Below are 17,227 nucleotides of genomic sequence, written 5' to 3'. Positions count from 1 at the left end.
TTTCACACCCCAATATCTGACTCCAAGTTTTTATTAAGAACAATTAGAATTCATACTACATTTTAACATAGCACTGATACTGATAAACTATGACAGAACAGAGTTATCATTTTCAATCATTTACCCTCGTTTTGACATAGTTGATAAACAGTTGTCTTTCATAAGCATTTTTACTCATCAACCCCATAACCCAAATTTTAAGAATCTAGAGATATATGCCAAGCTGTTCTCAGGCTAGTAGAGTAGTTTTTGTGACTATAAGGACATTAGACAAAAACAATCTTCAAGCCCTCCTGGGTATACTACCATGTCCCAAACAATGTATTATTAACTCTTAATGCTCAGATTGAGTGAGAAATATCCTCAGACCAAAGTTGTTAAAGTTATTATTCAAATTCTGACATAGTACAATGTTTATATTTTATATCTTTATAGAATACTTTCATCATCTTTCTACAACATTCTTTGCCCCTCAGTGTAAGTCTCTGTGTAGGACAGAGGTAACTTCAGTTAACCTAACTTTTGGTTGTGTATACCATATAATTGTAGTCTGTACTGTGGCCCACTCCTCTATCCCACTGAATCTTGGCGACTTTTTAAAGTTTTTTGTTCTGATTATCTTGTTCTGGAGTAAGTACAGGGATAGATGTTCAAAAAATGTCTCATAGCCTCATAAAAAGACCCCAGGCTTCTTCATGTGTGTCATGACCTCCAAGGTGTAAGGAATACCTTCAAGCAGATAAGGATTTTCCCTGAAGTGGGGGGAAGAGTATGGTCAGGGAACTGTCTTGAGAAAACTTAGTAATAGTGTTCCTGGGAGAAGGCATAAATGATTCATAAGAAATTTTCCATTAATTCAACATTCCCAAATTGCACAAATATTTAAAGTTTCCCAAGTATGCAACAGGTGGAGATGAAAACCAAAGATGGCGTTGTGGCCATCATGAGGCTCAGCTTTGCTAGATCTTTGCCGAATAGCTGTGCTGGCTCTATGACTTCTGCCGTTCTCATCAGATATGGCTGTGCCATAACTTTATTATAAAAACATGTGTCCAATTCATCAAGGCAACAGTTACCCTGATATACAAGCTTCATAAAGAACCAAAAAAGAAAGAGATTTTCAGACCATTTGTTCTTATGAGCATATATGCAAAAATTTTCAATAAAAACTTGCAAATTGAACCTAAGAACATATAAAAAAGATCATTAACCATGATCAAGTAGGCTTCATCCCAAATATCCAGGGATGGTTCAACATATGTGAATCAATAAATACAACCCACCATATAGCAAGCAGAAAGACAAAAATCACATGAGCCTCTCATTAACAGTAGTATTTGGCTTTACCCTAGGTTCCTGGGTTGTTGAGTCTCAGGTTCTTAGTCACCAAAGCAGTATACAGTATGGGTTCTTTCTCGTGAAGTAGACCGTAGGTAAAATCAGATATTGGTTGGTTATTCCCCCAATTCCACCATGGCCTTGCATATTTTTCATGCAGGACACTTTTGTTAAAGGGTTTGTGGTGGGGTTGGTGTTTACATTTCTCTTTCAGTAGCGTAAAAAGTATCTTCCTGTACCAAAGATGCTACAATATAGAGGTGAAGGCTCTATGTAGGCATCATTTGACTCTCCACATTCAACAAGTTGTGTAGGTATTGTCTTTGACCTCAAAAAGTGTTTGTTGGTATACTGATCTTTAAAGCTTTATTAATCTCCGGAAAGTCTTCAAAATGTATCTTCTCTCTTGTGTTCATTCGAGAACTGGCTTTATTCCAGGCCACAGGAAATTATTAAAGGCTCATTTTCTCACTCTGTCTCTCAGAGTTTATTCCAACCTTTTCTGCGGCTGGTTTGTTGTCCTGTATTCCATCTTCCTCTTCTCCTTTCCTATGCCTCAGCTCTCCATTGCACTATGTCCGTCTATCATCTCGTCTCCGGCTCCTTGTATTGACTGACTGATACCTCCCCCAACAAGCAATGTAACTGATAATCACTCCCAAGCTCTGCTAATCTCAGTGCCATCTGCTCTGTGCTGCTGTGCACTCTGTGTGTAGAGAAACAAGCGCCCAGGGACAGGAGCGGCGAGATGCACTATGAAGGGAATCGAGGAGCACAGGCTAGGGCGACCTTCGACACAGAAGGCAAGAGGAGAATCCGGTCCCTTGAAAAGGCAGTGCAATCACAACTCAACATGAGCTTGTGCGGGCAGCTCCAAGTAGAAACGGGCATACATTAGTGACAAGCACAAGCTCTCACGCTGACCAGTCCACTGGCCTGAAGGTACAGGGAAAGCTGAGGTCTCCCTGCCCTGGGATCTCCATTATGGCTGGGAGACTTAGCTCTCTGTGGCTGGGAGACAGAATCCCCACTATGCAGGAGTTCATTATTGGCAGCCAATCTGTGCTCGTTCAGGCAGGGACTGGTGTGTCTTACCACCCTCCATTTTCCTACCTGTATAAGTATTATCTCTCTTTCTGTTAAATATGTATTGCTAGGTACAATGCCACATTTTTGAAAAGTTATAGGATTAATTATGACAATTATTTATTTAACAAAAATTACTTTAAATCGTTTGTGTAATGAACAAGTATAAGCATAGATAAAATTACCGTGGTGTGTTAAAGGAAAGATTAAGAATTAAAATTCTAGTGTTGATTAAACTTCAGTGACTAATTATATTATTTCCTTCTTTCATTAGGAGTCTTAGAGGGCAAGACTTGAGAAAAAGGATTCTAAGGAATCAAAAGGCCACCAGAGGGCACTGCACTTGTAGAAGCTGCTCATTGGAGATAAAGAAGTGAAGGAGAACCCTGGCATATGGGACTTAAATCAGAATTCAGACGTTTCCATTTGGAAACAAGATGAAAAGATCTTGTTTGATCCAGGGGTGGTGATGTGTGCCTGTGGTTTTATACTTCGGAAGCTCAGGCAGGAGGATCTCGTTGTCCCAGCTGAGTTGCATAGTGAATCCCCTGCCGCACTAGCATATAGATCCCATCTCATAAAAACCAAAACAACCAAATAAAAGAACATGTTTGATATTTGTATTTTTGGTTGTGAGCCTAGTCTTTAACAGCTGAGCTATCTCTCCAGCCTACATGTTTGATATTTAAAAAGCGTTCTTGGCTGGTGCTGGAGTTTGACGGTAGTGCACTTACCTCGCATGAATGTGGCTCTGGGCTGGGTCCCCAGCTTTGCAAACAGCTTCAGCCTCACCTTCCAGAACCAAAACAAGTTGGTTAGTAATGACCGGAAGCAAACACCGTCGACTTCACAGATCTGAAATCCAGCTGTTTATTATTATTTTGAATTTTATTTTAAATTACGTGTTTCTGTATTTGTTTGGGTATGTACACAGGAGTGTGGGTGCCCAAGGGGGCTAGAAGAAGATGTTGGGTCCCCTGGAGCTCCAGCTACAGTAACCCCAGTTACAGGAGGCTGTGAGCTGCCGGACACGTGTTGGGAATTGAACCCTGGTCCTCTGCAGGAGTGGCAACTAGGCTTACCTGTTAAGCCGTCTCTCAGATGTTTATCATTGAAGTTAAATTTAAGTAACCTAGAATTATAAAATTATAAAGCTGAAATGGGAAAAGAAAAAAAAAATCCCGTAGCAGGAAGGGGTGCTCCCCTGACAGCAGCCAGCACCAGTGTGGCTTGCTGTAGAAAGAACATCCGAGGACCACTTAAAGGTAGCGACCTTAAAGCGGCCTCTCTTGCCCTAGGCCAACAGGCTAAGACGTGTTTCTGCTGAAACAATTTCAAGATGTTTTTCCAACTTTCATAAAGAACCTTACAGGAATCCTTTTCCTGCACACGTTTTTTATTTCAGGATCGCCTTCCCTCCAAGCAGAAGGATTCTCTAATTGTCTTCATCTAGGAGCTTCTTTGTCCGGGTAGAGTGAGACTTTGTAGTGTTTCTTCAGAGGAAATCAGAACCTTCTAGCAACTTAGTGTTCCCCTGTGGCAGTGTGCAAGGGAAAAGTAGGCATGACTTATCTTTTTAAAGGATGCTTCCAAAAACTTATGTGAAGTCTCAAGCATTATTTTTTAATTCCAGAGGTGTGTAAGCATAGCCTCTCCTGACCTGAATCCTCTGGGCAAAAGCTCTGCTATCCTGTTTTGAGGAGTTAGCCAGGAGCTGCTCTATAGTCTGGCATGTCTTAGTTTAGTTATGTGCATTGAGGATGACTGCATTTTCTTTCTCGCCAGGGAAAAAATGAAATAGACTCTTCTAGTGTTCTTTATACTCTGAAAGACACTGTAGGCAATACAGGGAAACACTTTGGAGAAAGCCATTATTCTCATCTTTTCTTTCTTTCTCTTATTAAATACTTATTGGATTCTGATCAACTAGCAATAACTTAATAATTTGGCTTAAATTAAAAATAAATATCTGTCAAGCAGCAAAAATTTAGGTTTTACTTTTGTGTTTTCAAGAAAGTCTTAGAATGTATAAAGCACTCCAGCTACTGGCTGCACACTGTTAGCCGTGTGGACGTGATGGAGATCCAGGGTCACATTAGTCAGTGTGGTCACAACTGTATTAGTTTGTGTAGACACACTCTATGACATTACATAATGAGGGAATGGCCTAATGTCACCAATTAGAATGTATCTCACTGCTAATCAATGCATGGCTATATATTGTTCATTTTTTATAGACATCAAACTGTGTCTCATTCCTGTCTGTTGTTTGCATTAATTAGAAGCATCATTAATTTTTTCCTTTTAAGGATGCAGGATCTTTCTATGTAGCTGATGCTGGTTTTGAACATTTTAATCCTCCTGCCTCAGGCTTTCAACTACTGGGGTTCAACTTTAATTTTAACGTATAGTAGAATTTAGATCGGCTTCTTTTGCTCAACCACTCATGAAAATGGGAAGTTCTAGTGTGGTTTTGCATTTGTTATTTCAGTTTAACTCAATCTTCTCCAGGTTGGTCCCTACCCATTGCATGTGACAAGCTACATTGTAGCTATCTTGCTGCATGAGTGATAATTCCTATTTCCTATAGCTACTTCCTAACAGTCCCAGGACAGACACTATGTCCTGAATGTCACCCAATGTTTACTTTTCCTTCTCTCCAAATCTCCAGTACCATGCAATAATAACTTCATTTTGGCAAACCAGTACCTGGATGTTTTTTCTGAGATTTTAAACTATGTTTAAATGGAGTGGATTGTGCCAGGTTCTGATTTACTATTTCCTTCCTTTTATGTTGTTTATTGAACCACAGTTTTGCCAGGCTTGTACAGTCTGAGTTACTCATTTAAACAAGGACATGGCGAGCATTCAGTAAGAGCCCTGTCATTGTCTGTTCATGCAAATATTTCTGGCTATGCCTGGGCTGCATTCTTTGCTTATACTGTCTTATACTACTTTATAATATACACCATAGCATACAGCTTTATACTGTATTATTCATTTAAAAGATTCAACAAATCCCCTATTGTTCTTTATAACAGATCCATCATTATGCTATTTTGGATCTACCCCCCAACAACTTGGGGGTATATTTTCCTTCTTATTTTCATTGCTCTTCTGTCAAGCCCTTGTGAACTCTTAATGATTTTTGGAGCCATCTCACTGGTTTCTGTCACCATAGTCCCCTCCCTCCTCCAGATTATTTGACATAAAGATGGATTGTCCCTGCTCAAAAACCTTCAGAGTGTTTTATGTCCCATACAGTACAATAGACCTTTTCTGCCTGTGGCTTTCTACTTTCCACAGCGTGGTTTCAACACACACACACACACACACACACACACACACACACACACACACTTCAGTGTTAGACAGAAAGCATTGCTGCCACACGTTAAGAGGACTCACCTTTTTTCTCCTCTCTCTCTCTCTCTCTCTCTCCATTCCTTTTTTTTTTAACCCCAGTTTTCTGACAGGTAATAATAGTTTGTATTTCACACAGTTGTAAGCATTGAGTTCAATTCTTCATTTAAAACATTAAAACCAGTGTCTGCAAAGTCATTCTTGTAGTTCCTCTTCTTCCTCTTTATTGCTATATTGTGGTTGGTATTACTGCCGTAACACTGGTGGATAAGCCAATAAGTCAATTTTGCTTGTCATTGGTTTAGTTCTGCTCTGGGCTGTAGACCTGGAATCTTGAAATTTCTATGGAACTGAGAACTTGGGCCTGCTTGCTATTCAGTCACCCACCACCTCCCAACTTACAGTCTATGCATGGAAGGCTAGTGTCCCCTCCCTTCTCTCCATTTTCCTCCTCTTTTTCCTCTTCTTTTGTTTGGTTAAGACAGAATCTTACCCTGAATTCTAGGCTGACCCCAAATTTATACTAGTTCTGCCTCAGCCTCCTAATGCTGGGACAAGAGGCATGTGCCACCACAGCTAACATCCCCACCTGTTTCTATTTGTTTATTTTATGTGCATGGGTGTTTTGCCTATATGTATGTACGTCTGTACACTATGCGCAGGTCTATTGCTCATGGAGGCCAAAAGTGGTGTCAGATCCCCTGAAAGTGGAGTTATTGACAGTTGTGGGCCACCATGTGGGTACTGGAAACTGAACCCAGGTCCTCTGGAAGAGCATTAGTCCTCTTAACCATGGGACAATCTCATCTCTCAAACCCCCTACCCCTGTTTTTCTTATTAGCAATTACTTTTAGAGAAGGATCTGTGGTTGTTGTAGTTTATGGGAATGCATTAAAAATAGTTAGGCCTTTTTACCTCACAAAATTACTGATAAATACTAAATCCCACAAATAAAGGGTGGTATATCATTATATCAGAACATCGTTAAACTGGAACACTGCAGTAACCTATGTTTAAATAATATTCTTAGTATAAAAAGATTCAGTTTTATGTGATACCATTTAAATGAAATGTCCAGATTAGGCAAATCAGTACGGAATAGATTTATGATTGCTTTTGGGATATGAGTGGAAGGCAGCTATGCTCACCACTATACCACCAACGCAGATTGGGATATGAGTGGAAATGAGAAATAAGTGCATGGGTGGTTTGAAAGAGAATGGCCCCCAAATGGAGTGTGGATGGGTGTGGCCTTGTTGGAATGGGTGTGGCCTTGTTGGAATGGGTGTGGCCTTGCTGGAATGGGTGTGGCCTTGTTGGAATGGGTGTGGCCTTTTTGGAATGGGTGTGGCCTTGTTGGAATGGGTGTGGCCTTGTTGGAGGAAGCGTGTCAATATGGAGGTGGACTTTGAGGTCTCATATTTGCTCAAGTCACACTTAGTCTCTCAGTTTACTTCCTGTTGCCTTTAGATCAAGTTGTAGAATTCTCCAACATCATGGCTGCATGTGGACCACCACGCTCCCCTCCATGATAATAATAGACTAAACATGTGAAACCGTAAGCCACACCCTCACTCTGCCCTGCCATAGACCAAATCAGTTTCTTTATTAACCAATGGTAATAAAACATATTCACAGCATACAGAGGGGAATGCCATATAATTTGTAGCAAGCTAAACACAGTTGCTCCTCTTGTCTACACTTCTCTTTCTCTAATATCTTATCGTCCTTTTAAATAGATGGCTTATGACAGTCTGTATGTAAACACAATTCCACGATGTATAGAAACAGCCATCTGGAACACATGCTTAACCTTGGTTCTCTCCACCCAGAGAACCTCCACTTTCTGTGTCTTGTTCAGAGCAGCAGTGGGAAGCCCTGTGGGAAACCCGATTATGTGAGGCTTCTTAGTCACATCAGTCTTTAGAAGGGCTCAGCGGTACCATATGGGACTTCATGTGAGACTATGTTCAAATTCCACTGCGATTAAATAGCAGTGGAAGACTTCAGAAGCGGTGATTTTGCTATGGGCTGCCTTGCTGTGTGTCCACATTGTTTACACTTGCAGCCATGTGTGTCATAATCCTATCTGCTTTGGCCATAAGCGGGAATAACTAAGTCAAAAGAAAAAAATGTCTGCCTTTTTCTTTTCACTTTTGATGTGGGATTCCCCTCTGTATGCTGTGAATATCATTGGTTAATAAAGGAACTGATTTGGGCCTATAGCAGAGCTATAGGGGAACAGAGCTAGGTGGGGAAAAATAAACGGAATATTGGGAGAAAGGAGGCAGCGTCAGAAAGAAGCCATGTAGCCCTGCCTGAGGCAGATGCCAAAACTTTAGCCAGTAAACCACAGCCATGTGGCAATACACAGATTAATAGAAATGGGTTAAATTAATATGTAGGAGTTAGCCAATAAGAAGCTAGAGCTAGTATGGCAAGCAGTTATTTAATTAATACAGTTTCTGTGTGGTTATTTCGGTTCTGGGTGGCTAAGATGAACAAGCAGCCTCCTCCAACACACTTTTTTGAGAAAATGTCCTCACGGAATTATTGAATAATAATTCGTCAGTTGGGAATGGGCTGGGCTTTACAACTCCGCATTTGGACTGGTTATAATTTTCTGTAGTGGTCTCCCTCTGATGGAAAATTCCTTGACTAGGGGTGAAAACTACAATTATCTGTGTGTACAGGGATAAATATTTGAGTATAGTTAGGCATTATGCTGTCTCGGTAGGGTGGTGATTTTATGTTCTTCTACAAGGTATCTGATTTCACCGATTCTGGAGAGTTGGCTAAGTTTCCAGTACTAAGCATGATTTCCTTTTTATTAATTGAGTTTTTAAGTCCATTTAGAGAGCTATAACATCAAGGGAAACGGGTTTGCTGTGAGGTTGTGTCTCCTAGAAATGTCAGAGAAGTAATACTCATGTTGTCTCACAGACATGGCTGCCTACACATGAAGTGAACAAGGACAACACCAGTAGATATGCTAACCTGGAAGGGGGAGAGCTCACAAGGCCTCAACCATACGCAAAAACTACAACTAAGGAATGCCGAAAGCCAGAGACACAGTTTTCCTCTGGGAATAACACACTAACAGGTTACACAATACCAGATGATCATCCCTGAAAACATGGCTACAGGTAACATTATACAGCCTGAGCAGGTTGTATTTATATATTAGGAATACACATGTGCGTGTGTGCACACACAGACACACACACGTGTGCACCACATATGTAACAAAGAAAAAGAGGACACTAATTTGAAAGAGACCAAAAAGTGGTACACGGGAGGGTTTGGAAAGAGGAGAGGGAAGGACAAAATGATGTAATTATAACATCAAAATTAAAAAGTTAAAAGAGCTAAACAAACAGAACAAGCTCCCACCCAAAAGAATGATTCAATGTCAGACCATTTTGGGTCAGTACGTTTTCTACATAACAAATGAGGTAGTTAGAAGAGAGGTATTTGTGAGTTGAAGAACTTAACGCAGAACATGCACCTGTAAGAGAGACAGTAAGGAGGACGCTTAGCAGTTCGAGAGACTTCAGATGCTCAGTGTGCTAGAAGCCGCTTTGTTTCCCGGCTGTGCATCCTTGAGGTGAACTCCTTCAGGTGATTAACATCACTGTGGATTAAGTTAATTGGTTGTCCCCAATCCCTGGGTGGACATGCTAATTACAAATCCAAAGACATTTACATGAGACGAGCAGGTTGCGTATGTATCCAGAGATGTTTAATGTGAACCACTCAAACTCCTTCCTCTTTTCTTCATAAGGACGGGTGCAGGTTCTGGTAAGTACAAGACTGCTTAAAATATCTCACCAAAAATTACGCTTTACTCATTTTATTCTGATTTTCCTGTTCATATCTAAGATTCTAAACCTCTGTTTTATCTTTAACTACTAGAATAATAAATGTTACTAATAAGTTCTGTCTGTTACTCAGATCTGACCTCAGTCTTTGGACTATGCTGGTATTGAAGGAGGAGAGAGCTTTAGAATCAGGAAATTGTCTTTCCAGTTTAGCGAAATATGAGGAAAGTTTATTTATTTGTGCTTATAATAGCATTATGCATTTATTATAGAAAATTTTCCAATGCATTAAAGAAAAGATAATCCAAGTGTTACGGCTGCCATAGTGAATAACTACTATATATTTCCTCTGGGTCTCTTTTCCCTCCTACCCAAGAGGGCTGTGGTAATTAGTGATTAGTGGTTAGTTTCCCTACAATGTCACCTATAAATTGTCCTGGGAATAAACATTCTGATTTGTCCAGTTTTCTACATCATCCTTCCTCAACTGCCTGAGTTCCTGCCTGAGTGTGGGAGAAAACTCAATTGAGAATATAATTAGTGGAATGGCACATGCATCTTTTATTTTGTCAGATGGTAGGGGACCAGATGCATCATGTGGGTAGAGGCAACTGTTCAGGTCTGAGTTGCTGGAACCGAGTTAACCTAACAGAGTTAAATGTATTGTTGACTGAGACCCATCAGAAGGCAGACAAGCATAACCACAGCTAAACCTGGTGAACCAAAGGTTTATATGTTCATCCTTAGTCTGACAAAGTATTCATAACTGCTCCATTGTCTAAGTTCCGGCAATGAAAACGTTCTGAATAGAGAAGGGACAATATTGATAGCAAGCTATCACATTACCAGCAATCAGTGCTAGGGTAAATTGAGCTGGAGGCAAATACATTTTGTTAGTCAGCTCCCTTGCCCTCTCCAGAGAGTCAGTGGAGGAGAGAAACAGTTCTCAAGATTCCAGTTTCCTTATTACCTCTCCCCACACTGGTTTTCAGTGCAAACTGAGAGAATTAAACACATCAGGCTACTTGACTTGCTTCCTCGGGTGACTCCAAAGTTTATTATCCCAATCTCAGAGGGCATATGTTTGAAAGTGCTTATAAGAAAACTTTACTTCCTAGCCCAGAAAGACCAGTGACTGCCTTTCAATGGTACAGTCGCAATGTGTTTTTTTTCCCTACCTTCTGGGGCTGGAGAGATGGCTCAGAGGTTAAGAGCACTGTCTGCTCTTCCAAGGATTATGAGTTCAATTCCCAGCAACCACATGGTGGCTCACAACCATCTATAATGGGATCTGACACCCTCTTCTGGCCTGCAGACACACATACAAACAGAATACAGTATACATAATAAATAAAATATTAAAAAAAAAGAAAACTTTACTATCCAAACTTTGGTTAGTTTTATAAATGAAGAAAGAAGCACAATAACCAAAGGGCACATTTGGCCACTGAGACTTATCCCTCACATCACTGGTCTTGCTCATGTGAGGTGGCAACATGCGTGCCCCCTGGTTTCCCCCTCCTCCACTACTCTGCAGCCTTCTATTTCCTGCCTTCAATCAGGCTGGACATCCCTTCTTGAGGATTCGCTTGGTCCTCCGACTCATCGTCAATTCACTTCCTGATTTACAGCATTAATGTTGAGGGATTCTGAGGAGTGCGATCACAAATGTGCCAAGTCTGACCCACTTCCTTGGAAAGGAATTTGGTGGGTAACTCCTTCCCCAGTGATTGCTTTACGCACTGAACACAGACAGACCTTTAATGCAAGTGCTGGATCTCCATGATGTTGTGTGCTGTGCTCACCAGAGTCTACATCACCTTGGGCTCTTAAGCCTCACTTCCATGAGCACAAAATCACACAGCTCCCTAAAACTTCCCCTAGTGACTTCTTCCACTGCGGGGTGCTGGCAACCTTCAGCTTGCCTTTTATGGATTAGGCTCAAAACAGGGCTCGCTGTAAGAAAGTAAGGAAAAGGCTGGGGGAGGCTGCTAGTTCTTTCTCCTGTGGAGTTTGCCTTATATCTTCTCCCTTTTGGTCCCAGTACCAATTTTCTGTATGGTATATTAGCCCAAATCAAAGAAATATAAAACTTTTCAAAACCATTCACAACGTACAAATCTGGTCCCCAAATGTCCACCAGGTTAACAGCATTTCCAACAGTGAGATGCAGGCTAGTAACATTAAAACCTTCACGATGCTCTTATGAATGAAGCATTTCATTTTTCTATAAGGAGATAAACATATATCTCAAATACCTATTTATGAGTTTTCAAATAAACATGTAAATGAACCAACCTAAAAATAGTGGAGGTAAAGAGCTCTGAAGTACTTTATTTAAATAGTGAGGGAAGTTTAAAAATATATTAATTGTACATATTTATGGAATACAGTGTGGCCTCTCAACCCAATACAATACGTAATAATCAGACCCAGGTGAACGGTGTAACTAGTTCCTCAGACACATTTGCCATTTGTTCTTGTTGGGAAGCCCTAACATCTGCTAACTGTCTGAAGGACTCTGTTACCTGTCAGTCTAGTGTCTAGAACAACAGGAGTCATTCTTCCTGTTCACTTGTAGTCACACCTTGGTGAGCCAGCCTCTTTCTTTCTTAGTGCTGGCTAGGGAAGAGAGATTAAGGAAGCTTCTCAAGGTCAGGTCAGTGATTAGAAGAGGATGAGAAGCGACTTCAGTTTTGCTGACTATTAAAAACCTGGATTTCCCAGCTCCTGATGCGCATGCCTGCTCTGGCTACCTTCATTATTTTCAAGACTACAATCACTGTAAATCTCCAGGGAAGTGAGATGGGGAGACAATTTATATCTAGGTTGATCACAGAATGATTTTTTTCTCCTAAATTGCACATAAAGATGTGAAAATCACTTGGGAGATGTAAGAAGAGTCTTAGATAATTGCTTGTAAATATTTATGCAGGTGATTTGGGCCAGATTTACAATGCAATATTCCTTTTGGTATCTCCACACTACCATTCAAATCTATTTCATTCAATTTGTCTTCGAGGTTTCTTATGCTTTCAAAGGCTCTACTAGTTAAAGGGAATTAAAACGACAGAAACAGTCATGCTAGGCCATGCTAAAGGAAGACCCAGCCAGATAAAGCCTTTCTAAAGCTGTTAATTTTGTCAGTCAGATTCTGATTTCAAAGAACTCCTCTGCGCTTTTCTAAAAGGGACTCTTCTTCCATTCCCTGGCGTTTTTGTTTTAGAACTGGTAGTGCACACAGTAGCCAGACGGCACCATTTTCATCAGTTCATAGTAATTGGATTATTTATTCAGTGAGTAGTGCTCAACGTTCATGGCAGATGATTTATTGTATTTCCTAATTTTCAGAGAGAACATCTGGTTCTATTTTAACATATCCATTGCATATCTTCATGATACATATATTCCTCTAACTACTCGCATTTCCTGCCACCCAAAAGTCATCTGAATTTAAGCCCTTCCTTGTCCCCTCTCCCATCCTATTTAATCCACGAAGGATTAAATTGATGAATTGCCAAACTCTTACTTTTCTTGTTGGAGGGGCTCTGATTTGCATCTCTTTTGTGATTTTTTTTATAATCCTACAATATTTTTTACTTTAAAACATTTATGTAGTTTAGTAACACTTAAAAAATCAGGCTGAGGATGTTGCTATGCTGTTTAATATATAAGTGGCCCTGGCTTAGATTCCTAGCACTGAAAATCAAAACCAGAAATTAAGCAATTCCACAAATATTGCCAATATGTGCACCATCCTGAGATCATTTTGAGTTGGTCAGTTTTAGGTCAATCTCTGTTGGCTCTCACAGTCCATTCCTGGCTTGGACCCACAGTAACCTTGGTGTGGGTGCGGTGTATCCATGGCTCCATAATTGGAATTTTAAGCAATTTTCTGTAGAGTGCCAGCCAGATCTCTCAAGAATTGCTGGGGATGGGTGTGTGTCCAGACACTTGGAGGTCCCCTGAGTCATCTGGAAACAGTGGAGGCGGGTGGTCAAACAGGAGTTCAAAAGGAGATCATTTACAGTGTGGGGAATCAAGCAAAACAGAGCCAGCAGCAGAATTTCTTGCCAAGGAGGTCTGTTTCTTGGCAATGTTTGGCCAGTGACATTTAGAAGTTTTATTCATTTTCTCAACTCGGCCTGAAGATTGAGGGTGGTGTCATTTGTAAAAGCCCCATGTTAATCCTCTGTTCAGGTAGACAGAGCTTCTACTCAGCCTGAAATATGCACACCATAACCAGCAAAAATCAGTTTCCTCTTCTGGGTTGAATGCCAGTAAAGTCCACTTATAGTGTCCAAATGGGTAAGACTCCTGTTTTTGTGTCAGTAAGGGGAGTTTGGGAGACTGTTACAAGCACACACAGTGCAGACAGGCCTTGCTAGCCTGTTGGGTCAATGCTGGTAACTTCAGATAACCAAATATCTTTGCAACAGTTCTTCTTGTAGGGCAGTTCTCCCCAGAGGGGTGCTTCACGAGTTTGGTGGACTCAGTTGGGAGTTGTCATCTCTGGAATTATTCTCCATCTGTGGCACTCAGTCAGCTCTTGATTTTCAGTGGTCCCTGCATCTGCTGCTCCTTTCCTTTCTTATGCCTTACAGAGGGAGCTCTGGGAACACTGGGAATGATAATGTATCTTCTGGGTGGTCACGGAGGTGACTTCAGGGCTCTGTCTTTACAGAGAGCAGCCTGGTCTGCCAATTGGTTTCCCTGATTCACTTGACCTTGATTCTGTGTGAGCCAAGGGCCCAGGCAGCTTCTAGGAGCTGGGGGATCTGGTGTTTTTAATTTCTTTGTCCCTCGAGGTAAGCAGTCCCCTTTCTCCATATACTTATTTTGAGTCTCTTGATGTGAGGGGCTATCCTCTATGCTGTAGGCTTCATTCAGCTCCCATCATAAAAGGTTGAATATCTCAACTGGAGGAGTGGCTGATCTTGTAAGTCTGACTGTGAGGAAATACTACTTTTTATATCTTCTCCACAGTCATGGAAGAGCCCCCCTCCTCTTCAGGTAATTATGCAGCTGGATAACATAACTACAATCTTCTTGGATGAGTGGCGGGCCTGGACATGCCCTTAGTTGATATATTAGAACAGGCTCTTCCTGGAACGCAGCCAGCTGGGGTGTGGCGGCCCTGGCAGGCTGGTTGAGGTTGGTGAGCATTGGATCAGGGTTGATGCCACTGAAGGGGCCAGATCAGACGGTCTTGGGACTGTCTCTGTGTGGCACTGGTAATTGGAGTCAGCTGGGAGGTTGCACCATGTGCAAGATTTCATCCTCTGGGGAAGCAAAAGGGGGTGCTTCCTTGGTCCTTCAGGCTTGACAGTCTGTGAGTCTCACACTGGGATGGCATAGACCCCATGATGAGAAACGTTCCACAACCAGGGTCAGGAGAGTTTCTGTGTGCCTACCCCACTGTGGTGTATGGGGGTGTGGTGGAGGACACATAGGCGCACACCTGCCTGGTTGCTTCCCGGCGACTTAAGAGGTCTCACATTAGGACCACATGCATCCCTGTGCTCAGTCACCTCTTGTTATGGAATATGAGTGCCCATTTAGGTGAAACAACCTCAGCAGAACTGCAGGCTGGGACCCAATGAGATCCCATAGCCAGAGCTGTGGGCCACTGCAAGGACTCATAGACTCATTCACCGTTTATTCGTAAGTTAGACATTCCCATTTTAATTTCCTCGTCTATTTTGCTGGTGACCAATCTACTTTTCCTTTGGAGACCAGTGCCACACTGGTATCCCATCAAGGCTTCAGATGCAAACTCCTGCTGGGTGATCCAGTCTACCTGGCTACTCTGCCTAACTCCCTGGGGGTCCTTACTCCTGCCTAGCTCTCTACGGGTCCTTTGCTGGTCTAAACATCCAGTCTAGCCTCATCCTCGTACACTCAAAGAGACTGACTGATTCTGGGTCTCACATTCCCCTTGGCCGCTGCAAGAGGACTCTAGAATCTCATCTAGAGTGTGCGCTTCCCAGTTCCAGAGACTTCAGTGTGCGGAGAGGCCCCAGGGCAGCATTCTCTCTGAACCAACAGGAGCTGGGGATGTAGTTGGGATCTTTCTGGAATAAGCACTCTGATACAAACAAGAATGGAAGGGGGGAGATGTCCTTGCTGGACGAAAGCCAGGACAGTTCCTGAAAGGCTTTGATCTCTAGGCCAGTTTGTATAATTTATATATTTATTGTGCATTGGTGTTTTGCTTGTATGTATGTCTGTGTCAGAGTGTCAGATGTTGAAGTCATAGACAGTTGTGAGCTGCCATGTGGGTGCTGGGAATTGAACCTGGGTCTTCTGGAAGAGCAGTCAGAGCTCTTAACCACCGAGCTATCTTTCCAGTGCCCAGTATTCTTTTATATCCTAAAATCACAAGGTGGAGCAGGCAAACATACAAGCATTAGCATTACCATACAGTCTCAGTGACACGGCTCCAGACCGTTGTGAAAATAAGCCAATTTCCCTCCCTCTTTAGGTCTCAGCCAAAATGAGTGAGGCACCGTCTACTAGCTTCTCCGTGATTCACCTGACTTCTTCTGAAGGTCAAGTTCCTATCCCTCGCCATTCAAATGTCACTCACCCTGTGGTGGCTAAACGCATCAGCTTCTACAAGAGCGGAGACCCCCAGTTTGGCGGTGTGAAGGTGGTGGTCAATCCTCGTTCCTTTAAGACCTTCGATGCTCTCCTGGACAACTTATCCAGGAAGGTACCCCTGCCCTTTGGGGTGAGGAACATCAGCACATCCCGTGGAAGGCACAGCATCACCAGGCTGGAGGAGCTGGAGGACGGCGAGTCCTACCTGTGCTCCCACAATAGGAAGGTGCTGCCAGTTGACCTGGACAAGGCTCGCCGGCGCCCTCGGCCCTGGCTCAGCAGCCGCTCTATTAGCACACATGTGCACCTCGGCTCTGCTACTGCCCTGGTGCCCACCACTGCTCCCGGCATGTTCCGTGCTCCGAGGAGGCTTGTGGTCTTCCGGAACGGCGACCCGAAGACCAGGCGTGTGATCCTTCTCAGCCGGAGAATTACGCAGAGCTTCGAGGCCTTTCTGCAGTACCTGACGCAGGTCATGCAGTGGCCAGTGGCCAAACTGTATGCCACGGACGGAAGAAAAGTGAGTGTTTTTGCTGACTCCTAAGTCATCTCCGGTGTGTGTGTGTGCACGTGTGCATGTACACATGTGCACGTACGTGTGTTCTAGAAATCTTTGTCATCTTGACAGAATCTTATGGGTTATTGGGTCGGAAGGCGTCCCTCATTTGTGGTCCGTGAACATTGACTTACAATGTTTTGTTAAAGAATACCATTTTCATAGTATTCTTTGGAAGCAAGTGGCCAAGGGTAGTGTTTTCCCATCTAGAAAAAGCATCTTTCTAGTATCCCCGTAGCAGGTCTGCAGGGTCTGCGGGGTCTGCGGAGAGATCAGCTTTCAACCTTGCTCTCCCTCATGCCCTTGCGCAGTTGGCTCTGGATTGGCGGGCACTTGGCTGCTGTAACTGCGGACTTTGGTGGGGAATTTGATATTGCTTTTAAAGATATTTAGTTATTCCAGAAAACTAGTCTGTCAGTTTCTAGCTAGTATGCAGGCCCAATAAGTGTCTATGGATTTG

General features: G+C 42.5%; 1 protein-coding gene across 1 annotated transcript in view; it reads left to right on the top strand.

The window, feature by feature from the left end:
* The window catches only part of Rp1 (RP1 axonemal microtubule associated), a 137,703-nt gene that overhangs the window by 13,624 nt on the left and 106,852 nt on the right, over positions 1 to 17,227 (top strand). Inside the window, exon 2 of the mRNA XM_057790865.1 lies at positions 16,093 to 16,731. Coding sequence (XP_057646848.1) covers positions 16,093 to 16,731 — 639 coding nt within the window. The remainder of the gene's footprint in view (positions 1 to 16,092; positions 16,732 to 17,227) is intronic.

The sequence above is a fragment of the Chionomys nivalis genome, chromosome 16, assembly GCF_950005125.1.
Source record: "Chionomys nivalis chromosome 16, mChiNiv1.1, whole genome shotgun sequence".
In the NCBI taxonomy this organism is placed as follows: Eukaryota; Metazoa; Chordata; class Mammalia; order Rodentia; family Cricetidae; genus Chionomys; species Chionomys nivalis.
The sequence above is the reverse complement of the archived record's forward strand: the minus strand, read 5'-3'. Positions and strand labels throughout refer to the sequence as shown.